Source organism: Equus quagga, unplaced genomic scaffold (genome assembly GCF_021613505.1).
Source record: "Equus quagga isolate Etosha38 unplaced genomic scaffold, UCLA_HA_Equagga_1.0 252_RagTag, whole genome shotgun sequence".
NCBI classification, from domain to species: domain Eukaryota; kingdom Metazoa; phylum Chordata; class Mammalia; order Perissodactyla; family Equidae; genus Equus; species Equus quagga.
Window position 1 is genome coordinate 1,332,188 of NW_025799860.1, and position 17,595 is coordinate 1,349,782.

General features: G+C 44.1%; 1 protein-coding gene across 4 annotated transcripts in view; it reads left to right on the forward strand.

Moving 5' to 3' along the window:
- The window catches only part of LOC124233828 (alpha-1,6-mannosylglycoprotein 6-beta-N-acetylglucosaminyltransferase A), a 323,186-nt gene that overhangs the window by 278,100 nt on the left and 27,491 nt on the right, over positions 1-17,595 (forward strand). For 3 of the 4 annotated variants that reach the window (XM_046651070.1, XM_046651069.1, XM_046651068.1), the window contains 2 exons: positions 2,152-2,301; positions 11,695-11,841. In XM_046651070.1, the coding sequence (XP_046507026.1) occupies positions 2,152-2,301; positions 11,695-11,841 (297 nt within the window). The remainder of the gene's footprint in view (positions 1-2,151; positions 2,302-11,694; positions 11,842-17,595) is intronic. The other variant, XM_046651071.1, reaches the window with a different exon arrangement.

The window sequence follows — 17,595 nt, forward strand, 5'->3', positions numbered from 1 at the left end:
CCAGAAGCAGCTCTGGGCCCTGGTTTTCTCTCCTGTCTCTCTCCTTTCATTTCTCTGTCTTCTTCCTCCTCCTCTTCTTCCTCTTTCCTCTCCACCCCACCATCATGCTTGCAGGGGTGATGTCTAGGTCTCAGCCACTCTGGGTTCCTCTTATGACCACCTGTCTGTCTCTGTCATCTTCTGTCCTTTCTTTCAGCTCTTACTGGTTCTATTTCCACCCCCAACCCCCAAAACTGTCAGCTGGCTTCCTCACAGCTTGTATCTGGCCCGTAATTACCCGGACTCCAACACTGAATGACCTTTTTGCTCTAAAGCCCATGGCCATCTGGCAGTGATCTCTCTGTGTACAGGATTCTGAGCTCCTGAGACAGGGTCTGATTGACTCAACTCTTCTTCCTCAGCCTGGCCACACTGTCCAAGGCTGCTGGCCAGCCGAGGAATGGGTCCCCCTCAGGTCAGACACACCCTGGGCTGGTCAGCAGGGACAGAGGCAGGATTGCAGAACCCCCTGCCCTACCTACCAGGGGCTATGGATGGGGATGGAGTCGCTGAGAATGGGGTTCAGGGGGGCAGGAGTTAATCGGGTATATCTAGCACAAGAACTCTATCATAGAACCCCTCAAATTAACTTACACCAGGGAAGTGATCTTAAATTCGGCTCAAGCTGTGAATGGGAAGTCATGGTTTATAAACGGTTCTTAGTCACCTCTGCACTGATTCAAGGGTCTGCATCTCTGAAGTAATGAATTGAGCATCTTCCAGCCACACAAAACATGGCATGAAATTAAACTTTCATCCCAGGTCTTCATTTTATTCCTACATTAGGGGGCAGGGATGGACTTGGTTGACTCGGAACAAAATCATCCTGGTGCCTGGAGAGTGTAGACTATACTGGTTTTCCAGTCATGAGGACTTTTGATACACGATTTGAAACATATTTCCCCCAAAGTTGAGAATCCTTTGTAATGTTCTCCACCAGGCAGACAGCAGACCCTGAACCCGGCTCATGGTACTGTGAGGAGCTGTCCCCCAAGTCAGAGTAAGGGTGTCCCTCCGGGCAAGGCTGAGAAGAGGTGTTGCCCTCCTCCTCTCATCGGGGCCCGCTTCCCCTTCTCTGCACACTGTGGCTGCTGATGCCACATCCCCATGTCCTTTGCGGTCTGAAGTCACAAAACTGGCTATAATTACATTTTCCTGGAGTGTGTGAAAACAGGCTTAGAATGGGAAAACCTTGTCCCACTTTCATACAACTGGAAAACGTTACAGAATTTGAATCTTTCAAATTTCCAAAAAAAAAAAAAAGAGAAGCAACCTACAAAATCCAGCTTGTTCAACTTAGTCACACGGAAATGTGGAGAGGATGGGAAAGTAAGCTTGCTTCCGCTTCACAGGTGGTTTTGATTTAGAAAATGTGCCTCGAAATTCAGTGCGTGCAAATATAGAAAAGAGGTTTTATTTTGCTTCTAAGAAAAGTAAAAACTGCTCTTGAATGTTTCAGAGCTCATCAAACTTTACATTTAATCTTGTTTCCACTTTTGTCTACCTGGGTATTCTCATTCTCTCTCCAGCTGCCGTGTCAATGTATATTGTGGGAAACTCTCATCTCCCCATGATTCGAATTCGGTAGGATCCAGTTCTGACAACATGAGTTAATCATCACTAGAAATATTGGCTGGGGCTGGGGATGTTTGTATTCCTCTGGGACAGCTTAGCATCTCCGGATAAATGTTCCAGTCCAACTGACTGCCTTCTCTGGGTTTTCCTGCCCCAAACTTCCTCCCCCATAAAGAAGACAAGCCAAAAGCAAAAGTGTTGAGTTTCTGGTAATTTACAGAACAAGAATGATAGTTCAAAACAATTGGCTTTGATCTATCATTGATGTTCTATAGTAATATGGTATTATATATAATATACTACAGAATGATATATTAGTATTATATAGTAATACGTTGCTATATGTTTCTTCTTGCAAAAGTGGACATCAGCAATATGATTGTTTTTGTCCTCAAAATCCTGTCAGATTACTCTTGAAAGAAATTTTAGGAGTTGAATTGCCAAATTCTGCATATTGAGAACTCTGGCCTCCAGTTATGAGACAGATTGTTACGAGAATGAAAAGAGAAATGCCCTCTCCTTGTGCCCCCTCTTCAGAATAAGAAGATGTACTTGGACATTATTCACACGTACATGGAGGTGCATGCGACTGTTTACGGCTCCAGCACCAAGAATATTCCCAGTTACGTGAAAAACCATGGTATCCTCAGCGGACGGGACCTGCAGTTTCTTCTCCGAGAAACCAAGGTCAGTTTTTAGTAGTTTTGTAAAAACTCACCAGTGATGTTGTTTACAGATCTGTTTCCATTGGCATTGAAAATGGGATCAGAACCTCTCATGCTTTCTTTTCAATGCTGCAATAGCTCTTCAGGTCATTTTTAGGCAGTGGTTTTTCTGGACCAGCTGTAGCTTAAAAGTTAGTGAAGTGTGGCAGAAGGTTGCTACAGTTTAAAACTTATTTACTAAGGACCTACCCTGTGTCAGGCATCAAGCGAGGGGCTGGGGATCTGGTGGCAAACAGGACAGGAAAGACCCCGTCTCGAGCGTCAGACCTTCTGATAGAGCAGCAACTTTCACAGCAAGTCTGGGGTGCTTAACTCCCCCACCTTCCCAGTCACCGCTATTCAAGGAATTGGTCCCCCAACCAGCTTTTCTTTGCACCTCCTCATTCAGAATGTTTGTACTGGACACTGACAAGGTTCAGATAAGGGGAAGGTTCCTTTGGGCTTAAGGAGCAGCGAAGGCGTGATGAAAGATGTAAGAGATGAAAGATGGATGAGTGTGGCTCATCTGACATGTGGGACAGACAGGAGTGAGAGTCAGGCTGTGGACGTGGAGATGACACATTCAGGAGAGAGCCAGAAACCAACCCATCTTGTCTAAGTGTTGGGAAACAGTGGAAGATAAAATTAGATAAGGGGCTGACTATGTTTTCATTTTCAAAGCAGGAGAGAGAAGCTGGGTAGGTGAATTTCTGTGGCATAATACCGATTTCTGATCATTGTGTGATACTTCGATTTTGGAAAATGTGTTTACGTATGCTGTCCTGTTTAGTTATCACAATAGCCGTAAGAGGTAGCAGGGAAGGTCTTAATGTTAACTTTATTTTAAACATGAGGAAATAGACTAGAGAGTTTGGCTTGCCCACAGTCACCGAGGTTGTCTTGGCAGGTGGTCCTAGGTCATGTTTTTTGTTTTTGTTTTTTTTTTTACTGGAAATTAAAGCTCTGCTACGCACTCAACGTAACATCCTCATGAGCAAACACCTAAACATCACATTTAGTGGATACTCACCAGCCAAAAGAGTATGCATCTCCTTTCTGCCTCGGTTTCTCCGTATACCAATACACCTAATCATTTCTACCTCCAAGTCATTTGTGTGATGCCATGAACAAACTAGTTTGGTAACTTATTGATCTCCTTGGCCAAAGATCTGCTTTGTTGTAAATAAGATATTATTTCTTTGCCTGGTCAGCTGTGGTCTGATGACTGTTTGTGACAATCCAGGAGCGCAGTCTGTTCCACAGTGTGCACCGTTCACTTCCTACTCACCTCCTGTCTTCAGATGACATTTTAGAATCATTAGGATGTCTGGGCCCTTTAGTGGCAATGCTATTTTTGCCATTTGCCTCGTTTTACTTTTCCCCACATCACACTGAGGAGAAAGCTCAAGCTCCTTTAAAATTACATTCAACAGCGCTGGTTTTCAGCAGCGTGTCGTTACTGTCTCACACGCTTCTATTAACCCAGCCTCGTGAATGTGTTACTCAGCCTTGAAAATTTTAAAAGAACCCTTGCTTACCTACCATCCATTTACCCTATCAGAGAATGGAAAATAGGCCAAAGCTGAGGTCCCTGCTGTCCAGGGGAGGAAGAGAAGACGCCCGGAAGGCCCAGGCTGCAGTGTCAGAGTCTGCCTGACAACCAAGGGGGTACAGCTTGAATCCGAGTGTGAGGAGCGTATATTTATCCTTGAAAAACCGGTGCCTTCAGAGGATGTCACTGATCCCATTTTGTATTGCCTGTTCATCTGACTAGAATATATTAAGGTGCTCCAAGTGGAATTATGGCTAAAACTGTTGGGAAATATGATGAAAATGAGGAAGTGTATCGCCGAGATTCCCCTTATACCCAGAACACAGCAGCAGGTGCTGAAATGAATGAATCTTGGGCTTTGAAATAATGATGCTAAAGACCAGCAGGCTTTGCATTTATAACCCTTTCTGTCTCTAGCTTTTTCCTCTATGTCTCTGAGCAGTTTAAAAGCAATTTATTCCGATCCATGTTGAAAGTGGCAAGCTGGAGATGCAGAGAAGCAGATGTCTGCAGAATGAGTGAGGCTCGAACTCTCCTCAGACTGGTTATTGGAGAAGGAAGCAGGGCTGGTTCTCCTCAGGGTTTAGACACGTATTGAAATGATTGATGCTTAATCAGCTTCTCACTCATTATTTTTCTTTATGAGCCATCTTTCAGTCTCTGCACCAAGCCCAGGAAACCCTCTGCTCAGCAGAATTTTGTCCTGGCATGCCATTAAGGGCCCAGGTGTCATTAGCAGACTCCAGCTGCAGGATGCCTATGAAGACAGGAGGAATTGTAATACTAACATCGGGGCTAAAAGAGCTGGGAAGTTGTTGAATCTAGAAGACTCTTCTAATAGGCTTATAAATTGGGATGAATTAATTATTTATCAGAGGGCTATAGACAAGTCATTCAGTTCAGCAAACTCCAGGAGTGTAATTTAAGCTGGCAAGTAGGACTGACTGGTGTGGCATGTTTTTACTTTTGGCTTAAATCTTAGTCTATTTTAATGTGGTTTCTTCCTTCTCTTGTTAATTTTAACCTCTTCATGCCCACCTCCCCCCGTCTTACCGTGGGGCTCCTTATAGAATGGGGCATTTGCCTCCTACGCTGGGTTGGAGGAGCGTTTGAAGTGAGCCAGAACAGGTACCTCCCTTTCTACAGTCAAAGTCGAGAACAAATTCTGGCTGTGGAAAACCAGAGGAAGAAGCTGCTGCTGCTCATGCTGTTGCTGTACCCCTTCTCTACCCAGACCTCCGGTCCTTCCTCCCTCCGACACTCAGGTGGGTCATGACGACCCTGATTCCCTACCACGTCAGCTCATCAGCTTACCCATGGAACTCAGCCAGGAGCCTGGGCAGGGTTGGAAGATGTGCAGTAGGTACTGTCCCTGTCCCATGCCATCCCCACGTCTGACCCCCCCCCGAATCAACCATGGCTCTTTCCATAAGCTTGGATGTGGCTGCACAATCTCTCTCAAACCCAGGGCTTGTGGCAGCCACTACCGGTGAGCCAGACTCTCGTGCAGCCCCATGACTGGGAGGGGCCTTGCTTTTCTGTTCACAAGTGCGTTCTCAGTGCCTAGAATAGTGCCAGGCTTGTAGAAGGCCTTCAGATAATTGTATAAAGAGTGAACAAAGGAGTCAAGGTGAAATCCACTTGCCATTTGGGATCCTGGGGCCATGCCCCTGGGAGAGATTTCTTGCTTTTCTCATGAATTACGCACCTAGATCCCCAGGATCTCCCCTGCGAGGGGCACTGTTCTTCTGATACCCCATGCCTGCCTCTCCATGCTGTTGCCCACGTCTCCAGGCCCTGGGAGGGAGAGCCCAAGAGCTTACTTACTGGTAGAGCAGTCCATCTTCCATTTCTGTTTCACAGACTGAAACATTTGCCCTCAAGCAGTCAAGCAGCTTTCATCCTGGTGACCAGTACCTCAAGTCATTCCTGTTTCAACTAGATGGAAAAAAAATTGCATATGCACATATTGCTTGCTCCCTCTTCCCCTCCCACGTATGTGCAGAGAATGAAGAGTGTATAAAGATAGGATTCAATAACCTCTCTGAGTTCAAGAACAAAAGGACATCCCCACACCCAAATACATACAAAAACCGTCCACATCTCCTTACAGAGACGCTTGAGATTGCTGGAAAGATCTAGTCTATTAATATTTATTCTTTTGCTCATTTACCCGAAAAATGTGTATTAAGTACTGAATATATTCCAGGCATTTTTGATACAGGGATGACTAAGGCAGTTTTGCGCGCAAGGAGTATACAGGCGTAGTGGAGGAGACCAACAGGTAAACAGGTGATGAACAATATGAAAAGTACACAGGTAGAAGGAGTAATAATAAAAAATAGTGATACTGACGTAAAATCTCACTGCGATGCTATGAGCAGGATCCCCCATTCGGGTGTGTAAGATGTTGCACTGTGACTTGTGAAGTCAAATGTTTTAACACATTTAGCGCATTCGTGTTATTGTGGTGCACTTAACCATGGGGTTTACTGCAGCAACTGCCATTTTCTCTACCCTTTACCTGTGCTAAGCCCTTTCCGCGAATTCTCTCTTCATCACAAAATTTCTCTGATCTCGGTACCATTAGAAGCCATCCTCATGTTGCAGCGAATAGGCCTGTTGTGCTGCCTCACTGTTGAGAGCGAAGGGTCAGCCTGCTGTGGAATTTGGGTGACAGGTGGGTGCTCAGGGAAGCCTGCTCCAGGGAGGGGTTAACTGAGTTGCCTTTGAACGGTAGACATGTGATGCTGGCACGGCAGGAGATGGTCAGTGTCTACAGTTTTAAATTTATCCAAATGTTCTCTTATTGCCCCATCTCCAAGTGAATGCATTTACAATGCAAATTGTCCCGGGGCTTCCAGATGGTGGAAGTGCAGGAAATTTTGGTCTGGATGTTGCTGTTTGTGTTTTGTTTTGTTTTGCTTCTGGAAGGCCACTTGGATAACTGGGCAGAGTCTGGGAGTTGACCCAGTGAGCGGGTCCCCAGGAAATAGCCTTTGCTTTAGCAGCCAACTTGGACAAACTTTGGGCACTTAAACACGGTTGACAAGTGTCATTGTCTTAATCTCCTTTGTCCTTCTAGCTTTTTAAGAGAGAATATAGTATAGTTATAATATATAGTTACAGGTAGTATAGGTTGGGGCACCTGGAGTCCGTGAAAGGGTGTGGCCAAACCTGTATGGGGGAGATTTTGGCCACTGTTGTGTACATTGGGTACAGAAGGGAAAACAGATGTCCAAAAGGGAACCCTTTGGGCTACATGAAAACATCACCTATCAGGACAGTAAATTTTCTCCATACCCGCTATTGTATGAATTCTTTTTAAAGATATAAAAGGGATACTTGTTACCAAAAATATAGTGATTCCCAATCATTATCGGAAGAATAACCAAGTAAGGTTTAACATCAGCATGTGGCTCATGGGACTGACCTTTTCATGAGGCGGTCACCGTAAACCATGTTCTCTCTCTCTGCCTTTTTTTTTGGCGGAGATTGGCCCTGAGCTAACATCTGTTGCCAATGTTCCTCTTTTTTTTCTTTTCTCCCCAAAGCCCCAGTACATAGTTGTATATCCTAGTTGTAGGTCATTCTAGCTCCTCCATGTGGCATGGCTTGATGAGAAGTGCTAGGTCTGCACCCAGGATCCAAACTGGCGAACCCTGGGCTGCCGAAGCAGAGGGCGCGAACTTAACCACTTGGCCACGGGGCTGGCCCCCTTCTCATAGATGTCCCTCCATTTTTTTCAGTCCAGGTCCTTTATGAGTCACTGAGAATTCATGAATACACATGCAGATGCTGAATGGCTTGTAAAAACCCACAGCCATGACTCCAGCAGACCTACACTCCAGCAATACAATACAGGGTCATGGGCAAGCAACTGCATAAAGTTGAATCTGGGTTTGAACTTGGTGAAAGCCAAACCTTGGAATACATCTTTTCCATGGACTATCTCATTTAATCTTCACAGCAGCCCCAAGAAATAGAGCGCTATTATTTTTACCATTTTACACATGAAAAGACAGGTTTGGAGAGCTTGCGTTACTTTGACTAAGGTCTCACAGCTAGAGAGAATGCATTATAAATGGACCTCAGAAAAATCCACAGAAAGAGGCGTGTAACAGTTTTCCACAGTTACAGATCTAGGAAGTGATGGAGTCAGGATTTGAACCCTGGTCTGCCTGACTCCAGAGCCTGTGCTGTTAATCACTGTATTGTCCTGAACACTTTGTGCCAATAATCAGTTTACTGGATAAGCTGAGGTTGATTCATTGCTCAGACTCCCTCCTGAGCCACTTCACCAACTTGTCCAATTAAAACTAGTCGGGCCAGCCCTTTGTGGCCTAGTGGTTTGGTTCAGTGTGCTCAGCTTCCATGGCCCAGGTTTGGTTCCCGAGCACAGAACTATACCACTTGTCTGTCAGCAGCCATGCTGTGGTGTTGGCTCACATACAAAAAAAAAAAAAAAAAAAAAAGAGGAAGATTGGAAAGAAGTTGTGGGCAAAGGCAAATCCTCCTAAAAAAAAAAAAAAAAAAAAAAAAAACTAGTCAGCAAAGTCTATGTTGAGCGTGTCTCCTGTTTGGGATTATCCTTGATGGTCCCCATCAAGAGTGACTGGAAATTGACCAAACCAGTCCAGTCTTCTTAAGAATGACCTTAATCCATGTTTAAAGGATTCTTTGTTATACTCCACTTAGGGGATTAAAACAATTCCATTTCTCCTCTCACAGAGAATGAAAAACGGAATGGTTTTCCTAAACTCTTTGTTAGCGTGTGAGAATGTTCCAGTCCTGTGCCATGAATACAACGTCTGGGGCTTCATCTGTTCTCGCTTGCATAGTATTAGTTCAAAAGTTTAATTTTAAAGCATGTAATCCCTCTGTTTAGAAATGCTCATTGATGGAGCCGGAGTTGCAGCCATGGAGATGTTCTGTCATCTGGAATATCCTCATTAGATTCTGGGCTTCTGAGGGCCAGATGAGATATAAATAAAATATGCCCAGCTTCCTCCTGAAGAGTTAAGCCTCTGCACTTGAATGCATCCTCGTAGTGTGTCTCTTGCCCCCATGCTAAGGAAATCTGTAAGTAGGCAGAACGGCGGGGGAAGAGGGAGATGGGGAAAAGCAATTTAGTGTGCTTAAGGTACCAGTGTGCGGCAAGGCCATCAGCTCTCAGAAGTTCACGCTGGTGATGAACTCTCTGCCTGCCTTGTTCAAACCTCAAGTGTGCAATTTGACCTTCATACATCTGCTCCATTATAATGTCACAGGTAATGAGTACACAGGAAGCAAGAAAAAATGGCTTATTGACAGAAGTGACAAAGAACTGTTATTTTGGTGTTTTCAAGTAATGCGTTTCCTGTAATCCTAATTAGTGGGACAAGAAAACTCATTGCCGAGAAACTGTGCGGTATTTGCTTCAACTTCATTCTAAAACTGTGAGGCTTGGAGAGTTAGCCCAAAGTGTGTATTTTCTATGTGCTGAGATACTCTGATGCCAGCAGAGCAGAAGAGATGGTGCAAATTGTTATTCAGATATAATTAAACCTAGGGCATATTCAAGTCCATTAAGCAACAGCCTCAAATGCTTTTAATTAATGGGTTCAGTTTGGTTGGTCTGAAGGAGCTAATTAAATTTTTTTCCAGGATTTTCTATTTAAATAGACAAGCATTGTGCTTCCTGCATTTCCTCCAAAGTTCTTTGCAATTTAGAGCTGATGAAGGTATCGACGCTTCACGGCAGGCTCTGATTTTCAGAGGTCAGGAAACACTGTGATCTACAAGGCCCCTGGTTAAACCCACAGGGACCCTCCGCCTGCATCTTCCAGCACCTTTCTGCTCAGGGTCACAAGGATCTGGGGTCCCTCTGCTTTCTGTGCCCAACCCCAGCCTGATAGAGGTCACCTTTCCCCTGGAGACTTGGCACACCCTCCCCAAAATCTGATGGGGAGGGCAGATCACAGTGATCAAAAGCCTCAAGGATGGTGACCCTGGAGTCCTCCTATTCATCGAAGCTGGGATGTCTTGAGACTGCGCCCACTGTTCCGTTTCTTCTGCTGCTGTCTAGCACCTGCCACTGCTGAGCCACATGCTCGGGCCGTATCCTATACACATAGGTTCCCTCTGATAGTCTCACTCCTGTTAGCTACATAATAAGAATAAGATCCAGAAGCAGGGCCTCCAAATGGTGGTGGAGATACCCCTTGTCTATACAGCTTCCAGCCTCCTGCTGCCGCGTTTTCGCTTGCCCCCATGTCTCCAGTGGTTCTGCCCCAGGGGAAATGACCCAGCCCACAGCAAGAGCTCAGCTGGCCTTTCAAAGCTTCTTTTCTCCCCAGTTCCCTCCCCTGTGGACGTCCCTGACAGTATAGTCAGTCATCTCAATGTTTACAGGAAATGAAAGGTTATTTTTCCAAAACAATAAGAAGGTGAAGTATCCTATTCTGTGCAAAAGAACACAATTATAGGAGAGGGAATCTGTCCAGAAAACCTGAGATTTTAGTTTCTTGTCCCAGAAAGACTCCTGTGAGGGTTACATGACTCTCCAGTGTGTCCACTGTGGGCCATGCTCAGCCCTGGAATTGAGTGCCCAGCACATACATGCTGCATCTTCCAGTGTTGTCCGGGGAACCCGGCAGCTTGGGCTCAGGGCTCTCTAGGAACCATTCTAAATAATCGGTCAGTTAAAGCGGCTGCAAAGACACGATTGCTGGGGAGAGGACCCGGGGAAAGGAGAATCAAGCTTGTAGCTATATCCGGTTCAGCAGCATCCTTCAGTCTCAGGGCCTGGCCGTGTGGGTGTTCCTCAACGTGATGGCAGAAGGAAATGATGCCCTGGGACCCAGTTACCTTTCGCCACTTGATGTGCCTCTGGAGACTGGAGCAATTTCAGAATCGGCCCCTTAATGTGGGTAGGGAGATCTCACACCTCACTAAGCCCAGACGTGGACCTTGCCCGTCAATACCCTACACCCTCCGGCAGTCTGAAGAACCCTGTGGTGAGGAGATGCCGTGAAGCATTTCTGTGAGATGATGTTTCATTTCTGGACTCCGGAATCAGTGCCACTGAACTGCAGTCCCCTTTGTCCCAGCGACTCTCAGCTGCAGTTGCTTCAAGGACTCTGAGAGTGTGTTTTTGCTGCCATCTATTGTCTGCCGTGGGGAAAACGCATGGTTTGCTCACTGGAGAGGGAAGCAGGCCTGAGCATTGAGCAGGTTACCACCCTCCCTCCAGGGAGGGGGAAATAAAAACCGAGATGTTGGTATCCCCCAGTGAAAACCCCATTATGAAAACTTGTGTTTACTGACCTACCATCATTTTAAAGCCGCTCCATTTGAACTGTAATCAAACCTCCAAGTGACCTTTCTGTCCCTCTGCCCAGCATCACTGAAAGGGCTTGTTGTTCCTTTGCTTCAATGAAGAAACCTTCTGTTTAGTTAAGCAAGTGTTTTTCCAGTCGTGTCTCCCGGTGAGTTACAGAAAGATGATTGTTGGGTCTTGGTTTTTGTTGTTGTTTTTATTCTTTTAATACCCCACCACCCTGCCTCCTCAACTGCCCACCCCAACACTTCTTTCTGTACTTTTTTAGCAAAAGAGGAGAAGATAATGACCGGAGCAGCTTCATGAGCCTTTCAGGGTCCCTGGTCATGTTTTTCGGGTCCTGATGTAAGCTGACTTCTCCTCGCCCCACCCCCTGTGGCCTGGGAACCGTCCAGAGTCTCTGGGGCTTCCACACAGGAATGGAGCCTGGAGTAGCCCTTGCGAGCCAGGGATGCCAGTCCTGACTGACGTGTTCATATGTGGGGTGCTCTTCTGTCTTGCAGTTGTTTGCTGGACTTGGGTTCCCTTACGAGGGCCCGGCTCCCCTGGAGGCCATCGCCAATGGATGTGCTTTTCTGAATCCCAAGTTCAACCCACCCAAAAGCAGCAAAAACACGGACTTCTTCATTGGCAAGCCAACTCTAAGAGAGGTAAGCATCGATAAAAGTCATTCTCCTTTCAATAATATGAATCAGAGCTATTTCTTGAGTTCTAGGAGCCATTTAAACCTCGTAGCCTTGGACAGTAGGTATCATCACCTTCATTTAACATAGTTGAGCGGAAGGAGGAGAGTGTGCAGGGACTCAGAGAGACGAATGGCTTGATTACATCCCCCAGCTTGTTAGGGGCGGAGCCAGTATTTGAATCTATTTCCACCCCTCTACAAAGTGTGGGATCTTTTTACTCTATCCCAATTCTGTCTTAATTCGAACAGACATCTACAGCCTTCTAATGAACTGAACTCTGATTTTCTGAATGTTTAGAGTTTATGGAATAAGGGCATCAGCTGGTTAACAGATGTTTTTGAAGAACCTACTCTCCATGATGTGCTGTGGGGAATAAAAAGTGTGCCATGAGGGTCCTTAGAGAACCATCAGCTTTGAGAGACAAGACCTCTCATGAGTGACTGAAGAAATGTACCTGGTCCCTTAACCCACCACCAGCAGGCACCATCCTGAGAAGTAATCCTGCCATGGCTCAAACCATTTGCAGAAGTTTATTTGAATTGCCTTCAGAGATCCTCTTGAAAATCCACAGTGGGTGATGAATCACCATTGAAGGCAGTTGGATTCAAGTTGGTGCAATAAACAAAGTCATTTAGAGCGTGTGAGTGATCCAGCTGGGTATTTCTGTATCTGGTCAGCAACAGGTGTGTGCAAGAAACCATAAGCTTGATTTTCTTATTATTTCCATGTAGTTAATAAGTGGCTCTGCGGGCTGCTCGTGAGCAGGAAGCCCCAAGGGTTGGAGTCGTCACGTGCCCTTGTCACTTGGGGCCTTCTACTGGGGAGTGACACTGCTGGGCAGCCATCTCATGACATAGTAGCACAGTTTTTAAAGCATACGTTTTTCAATTCTGCTTTTAAACCTTTCTGGGTCCATTCTCCTGACCGCTCTCCCCCAAACAGTATATAAAACACATTTCCCATGATTTTCTTTACTGACCATTCAGAAATCTTACCAACTCATAGAGTTGATTATTTTGAGAGTTCTTTTCCTTGACTCTCCCTATCATTAGTGAAAGGGCCAAAGGAGATGGAGGAAGATTAACAAGACCCGTAGATTATCCTGAAGAAGAGGAAGCTGTGGCCTGACAAGGGTTAACCCTGTGTGTGTGTTTGCTTGCTTGCTTGCTGGCTGGCCTTTTCCTTCCGTAATATGATAAATTTGAATTCTTCCTTTTGGGGTGTGGTTTCTTTTGGGAGGTCATTCCTCAGCAATATTTAATGCACACCTGTGTGCCGAGTGCTGTGGGAGGCGCCAGGACGCAGAGATCAGGGACCTTCATTCTGGCACTGGGGAGCTTATTCTCTGGAAAGCTTTGAAGACACTCCCCAGCAGCGAGAACATCAATTTAGGAATCTCTCCTTTAGCGTCTAACTTTTTGAAACTTTCCAGTTTGCGGTAGGAAAGATGAGCTAATAAATCATCCTTACATTTTAATTTAGGTGTAGGAAATCTCTGAAGTTCTGCTTCTGCCCACATTGGATAGTTATTTGTAATTTTTTAACTTTTTTGTGATAAAATATACATAATGTAAAACTTACCATTTTTAAGTGTAGGGCTAACTGGCATCAAATACATCCGCAATGTTGTGCAACCATCACCACTCTCTGTTTCCAGAATTTGTTCATTGTCTCAAACAGAAGCTCTGTACTCATTAAGCAAGAACTCCCCATCTCCCCTCCCCACAGCCCCTGGTAACCTCTATTCTACTTTCCATCTCTATAAATTTACCTGTTCTAGGTTCCTAATGTAAGTTGAATCATACAATATTTGTCCTTTTGTAACTGGCTTTTTTCACGTAGCATAATATTTTCAAGTTTCATTCATGTTGTAGCATACGTCTGAATCATTCCTTTTTAGGCTGAATATTATTCCGGTGTATGGATATACCATATTTTATTTATCCATTCTTCTGTTAATGGAACCCTGGGTTGTTTCCACTTTTTGTCTATTGTGAATAATTTTGCTGTCAACATTGCTGTACAAGTATCTGCTTGAGTCCTTACAGTTCTTTGGGGTGTATACCTGCAAGTGGAATTGTTGGAATTTACTTTTTATTTATTTTGAAATAATTTTAGTTTTACGGGAAGGTTGCAAAAATAATACAGAGTTTGGGTATATCCTTCATCCAGCTTCCTCTAATGGTAACATTATAAAACCACAGTACAATTATCAAAACTAGGAAATTAACATTGGTACCATAGTCTTATGTAAACTACAGACTTTATTTGGACTTTACTAGTTTTTCCACTAAAATCCTTTTTCTGTTCCAGGGTGCAATCCAGGATCTCACATTGCATTTAATTGTCATGTCTCCTTAGTCTCTTCCAGTCTGTGATGACAATTTTTCAGTCTTCCCTTGTCATTCAGGACACTTTGAAAGAGTACTGGTCAGTTTTTTGTACACTGTCCCTCAATTTGGATTTGACTGCTGTTTTCTCGTGATTAGTTTGTGGTTACACATTTTTGGCAAGACTACCCCAGAAGTGATGTGGCCTCCTCAGTGTATCCTATCAGGGTACATCATGTCGATATATCTTATTACTGGTGATGTTAACCGTGATCACTTGGTGAAGGTCGTGTTTATCAGGTTTCTCCACGATAAAGGTGCTATTTTTCTCTATGTTGGGGGAAATACTTTGAGACTGCATATATCTCGGTTCTCTTGAAACTTTTGCCCATTTATTTTTCCCATGTACCAGTAGATCTTGCCTACAGCAGTTATTAATGTGGTGTTCTAATGGTGATTTCCTTTTTCCCTCATCATGATTTTTTTAAATGCGTGAAAAGTGAAGAAACCCATCTCTGTTCTTCCCACAGTTTCTAATACATGCCTTTGAGGAATGATTAATCGAAAGTATCTTAGACTACATTGGCAACTGGCACCTTTTTTTAATTGATAATTCTAAAGATTTTGATGATACTTTGTTACAACTGAGTATTTTTTCCTGAAAAAAATTTAGGACACTCTTAAACATGATCTATTTCCCAGTGAGTGATATAATGTTACATAGATCAGATTACCCAGTATGAAGTTATTGAGAAAATTGTGTTCATTGTTTCCAATCAATTACCATCACTGAGTAGTTTGCTTTTTGTTGAGATCCTGGAAGATTCTCATTCTTCAAAGAGAGTGGGCATTCGAGCTGCCTTCCAGGCAGTTGGTTCCTCCTGTCCCTTCAGATGATTCCACCAGTGCCCGACTGAGACTTCAGTTAGAATGGCACTGTGGGGTCCTTGCAACAGTTGCTCAGCACGTCACCTCACACAGATGACTTCATCAGTCCTGGGCTCCCATAGGAGGGCTGAGATGCAAAAGGTCATTTGACAGATGTTGATTATGTCTGCACAGGATCTGTGGTACTAGATGCTACCTTGGGGAAAACTTACCAGGGCACATTTCCTGTCTTCCAGGAGCTCAAAATTTAATATGGAGGAGTGGTAAGACAGATACATAATCAATGGAAATGCATAAAGAAATAGCTAAGTTAATTAAGGGGAGGAAGTGAATTTGGAGTTGCGCCAGGTGGAGAATGTGCTAAGTTATCTGAGAAGGAGGTGGAGGAGGAGCTGTGCTTTAAAGGACAAGGAAGAGGGGGCGATTTCAAGCTTGAGAGGTGTGAATGTTGATGAGTTGGAGGGAACCTTGAAGAAGGTCAGTTGCTTTGGGCAGGCGGGCAGGTTCCATCTGATGGAACCGTCTCCTTCTCAGCTGGAGACAGTGCAGAGAGTAGACTTAGTAGCCAACAGCAACACGCAGCTTTGCGAGGAGGCAGTGAACTTGACCTCGCAGCCAGGTGGGCCACCCTGCTCTGCTCTTTGAGCTCACAAAAGCCAGAAAATCCCCCTAACCAAGATGCTTTTAATTGGCAAAGAGCTGCCAATAGTTCTACGCATCCTTAAGGGTCAAAAATCCCTAGAAATTATCCTTTTCTTTTTTTAACCAAAACGTACATCATTTCAAAGCTATCTTTTGTGACTATTCTAGTCTTTCGAGTTAAGGAACAATTAATCCATATAAATCTGTCCATATAAGTTGCATATATGTCTCTTCTTTGCCTTCATTTGAAGAGAAGAAAAATATGAGTTTAACTTTGTGGGCTCTTTTTTGTTTTTGCATTGGACCAATTTTTAGACCGTGATGTTCACTCAGGGGGAAAAGTTTCATAATGTTTTAAGTAATGTGGTCGGCTCAAGTTATACTTTAAACGTAATATAAATTGGATTTTTATCTTTATTGGAAAACATATTAGTAGGTTGTTGATCATTATTCTGGCATTTTGTAAACCATTAGAAATTCTCTGGCTTCAGGGTTTTTTTCCCCATAAAGAGAACGCGTGCTCTCCTCAAAGATTTAATAGCCGCTCTGAAGTAATGTCTCATATTTAATAAGATTTTCATTACTTTTACAAACTATACGCCAGTAAATTTACTGACTGATATACCATGAAGTAGCTCAGATCAGACAGTTCTCAATAAATTAACGAGGAAGAACATGACATTCAGAGGGGGAATAATGAATCACAAAATGCCTTAGTCATAAAATTAAGTAACCCTCAATAATTGTAAATGAACAAAATGATAATGGCTCAGCACTTTGTATTTTCCAAGAGCAACCTTGTAAACAAGCAGAGACCTTTAAATGGGAGGGGAGAGAGACTGCTGATGTGTAAATGGCTGAATAGTGACATTGATGGCAACTTTAATTTGCCCGATTCCATTGGAAGAATTAGTTTGTTCTCCAGACCACAAAATGAAAATGGTGCGACATTTTGCTCATCTTCAGAAAAGGTGTAATACAGGCATAAATTCAGTCCTGGGGGTTTTTTTAGATTGGCAAGTTTTAGGAGAGTGATTACAAGACTGTGTTTACATTGGCTTCTTTTGGTCTTTGTCTTAAGAACCCAATAGCATCCTTTAAAATTGTCACCTTCCTTTTTTTCTAAAGCTAGTAAGTTGTTGAGAACCCAGATTTGACTTTGCTTTGCTGCTTTTTAGCCATGTGGTCTTGGGGAATTGTAGACCCCACTAAACCTCAGAATCCTCATGGATACTCAGGAAACCTGATAAGTAATGTGTGTGCAGGCAATGAGCACAGTGCCTCGCCCAGCCAGAGCTCCGTCAATATGTGTTAAATCTAAAATATGTGCTGAGGAAACAAAATGGACGTTTCCTCAGCTCTCAGAGTCTGCGGACCCTCTGTAGGTTCTATCATTGACCATACAGCTGAGCAAAAGAAGACGATGATGTCCAAAGGATGGGGAGCTGAACAGGCCAGTGATGGGTGTGATTTTAGCAGAGAAGGCAGGAGCAAAGTCCAGGATTCCTGTACCTCAGAATTGCGTGATTTCCATGAGTGGGTGCCAGCCAAGGCTCGGAGCTGAGGCCCAGTAACTTATCTTCTGGGTTTCTCACCCTCAGTTGTGTGCACACACCATTGATGTGGCACGATACGAAGAACGATGACTGAGAAAAAAAGAAGAGAGCCAGCCTGGCCTCAAAAGCAAGGGCCTCAAACCTGGCAAAGCAGCACCTCCTTTATTACAAGAATATTGTAAGATGTTTTTCTCTCCCGAAATGAAGTTCATAAATAACATACACTGCCTACATATGCAATTTCAAAAAAGAATGATTCTTTAATTCTAATCTAAAGGAAAATAACTTACAATAAGGTAATA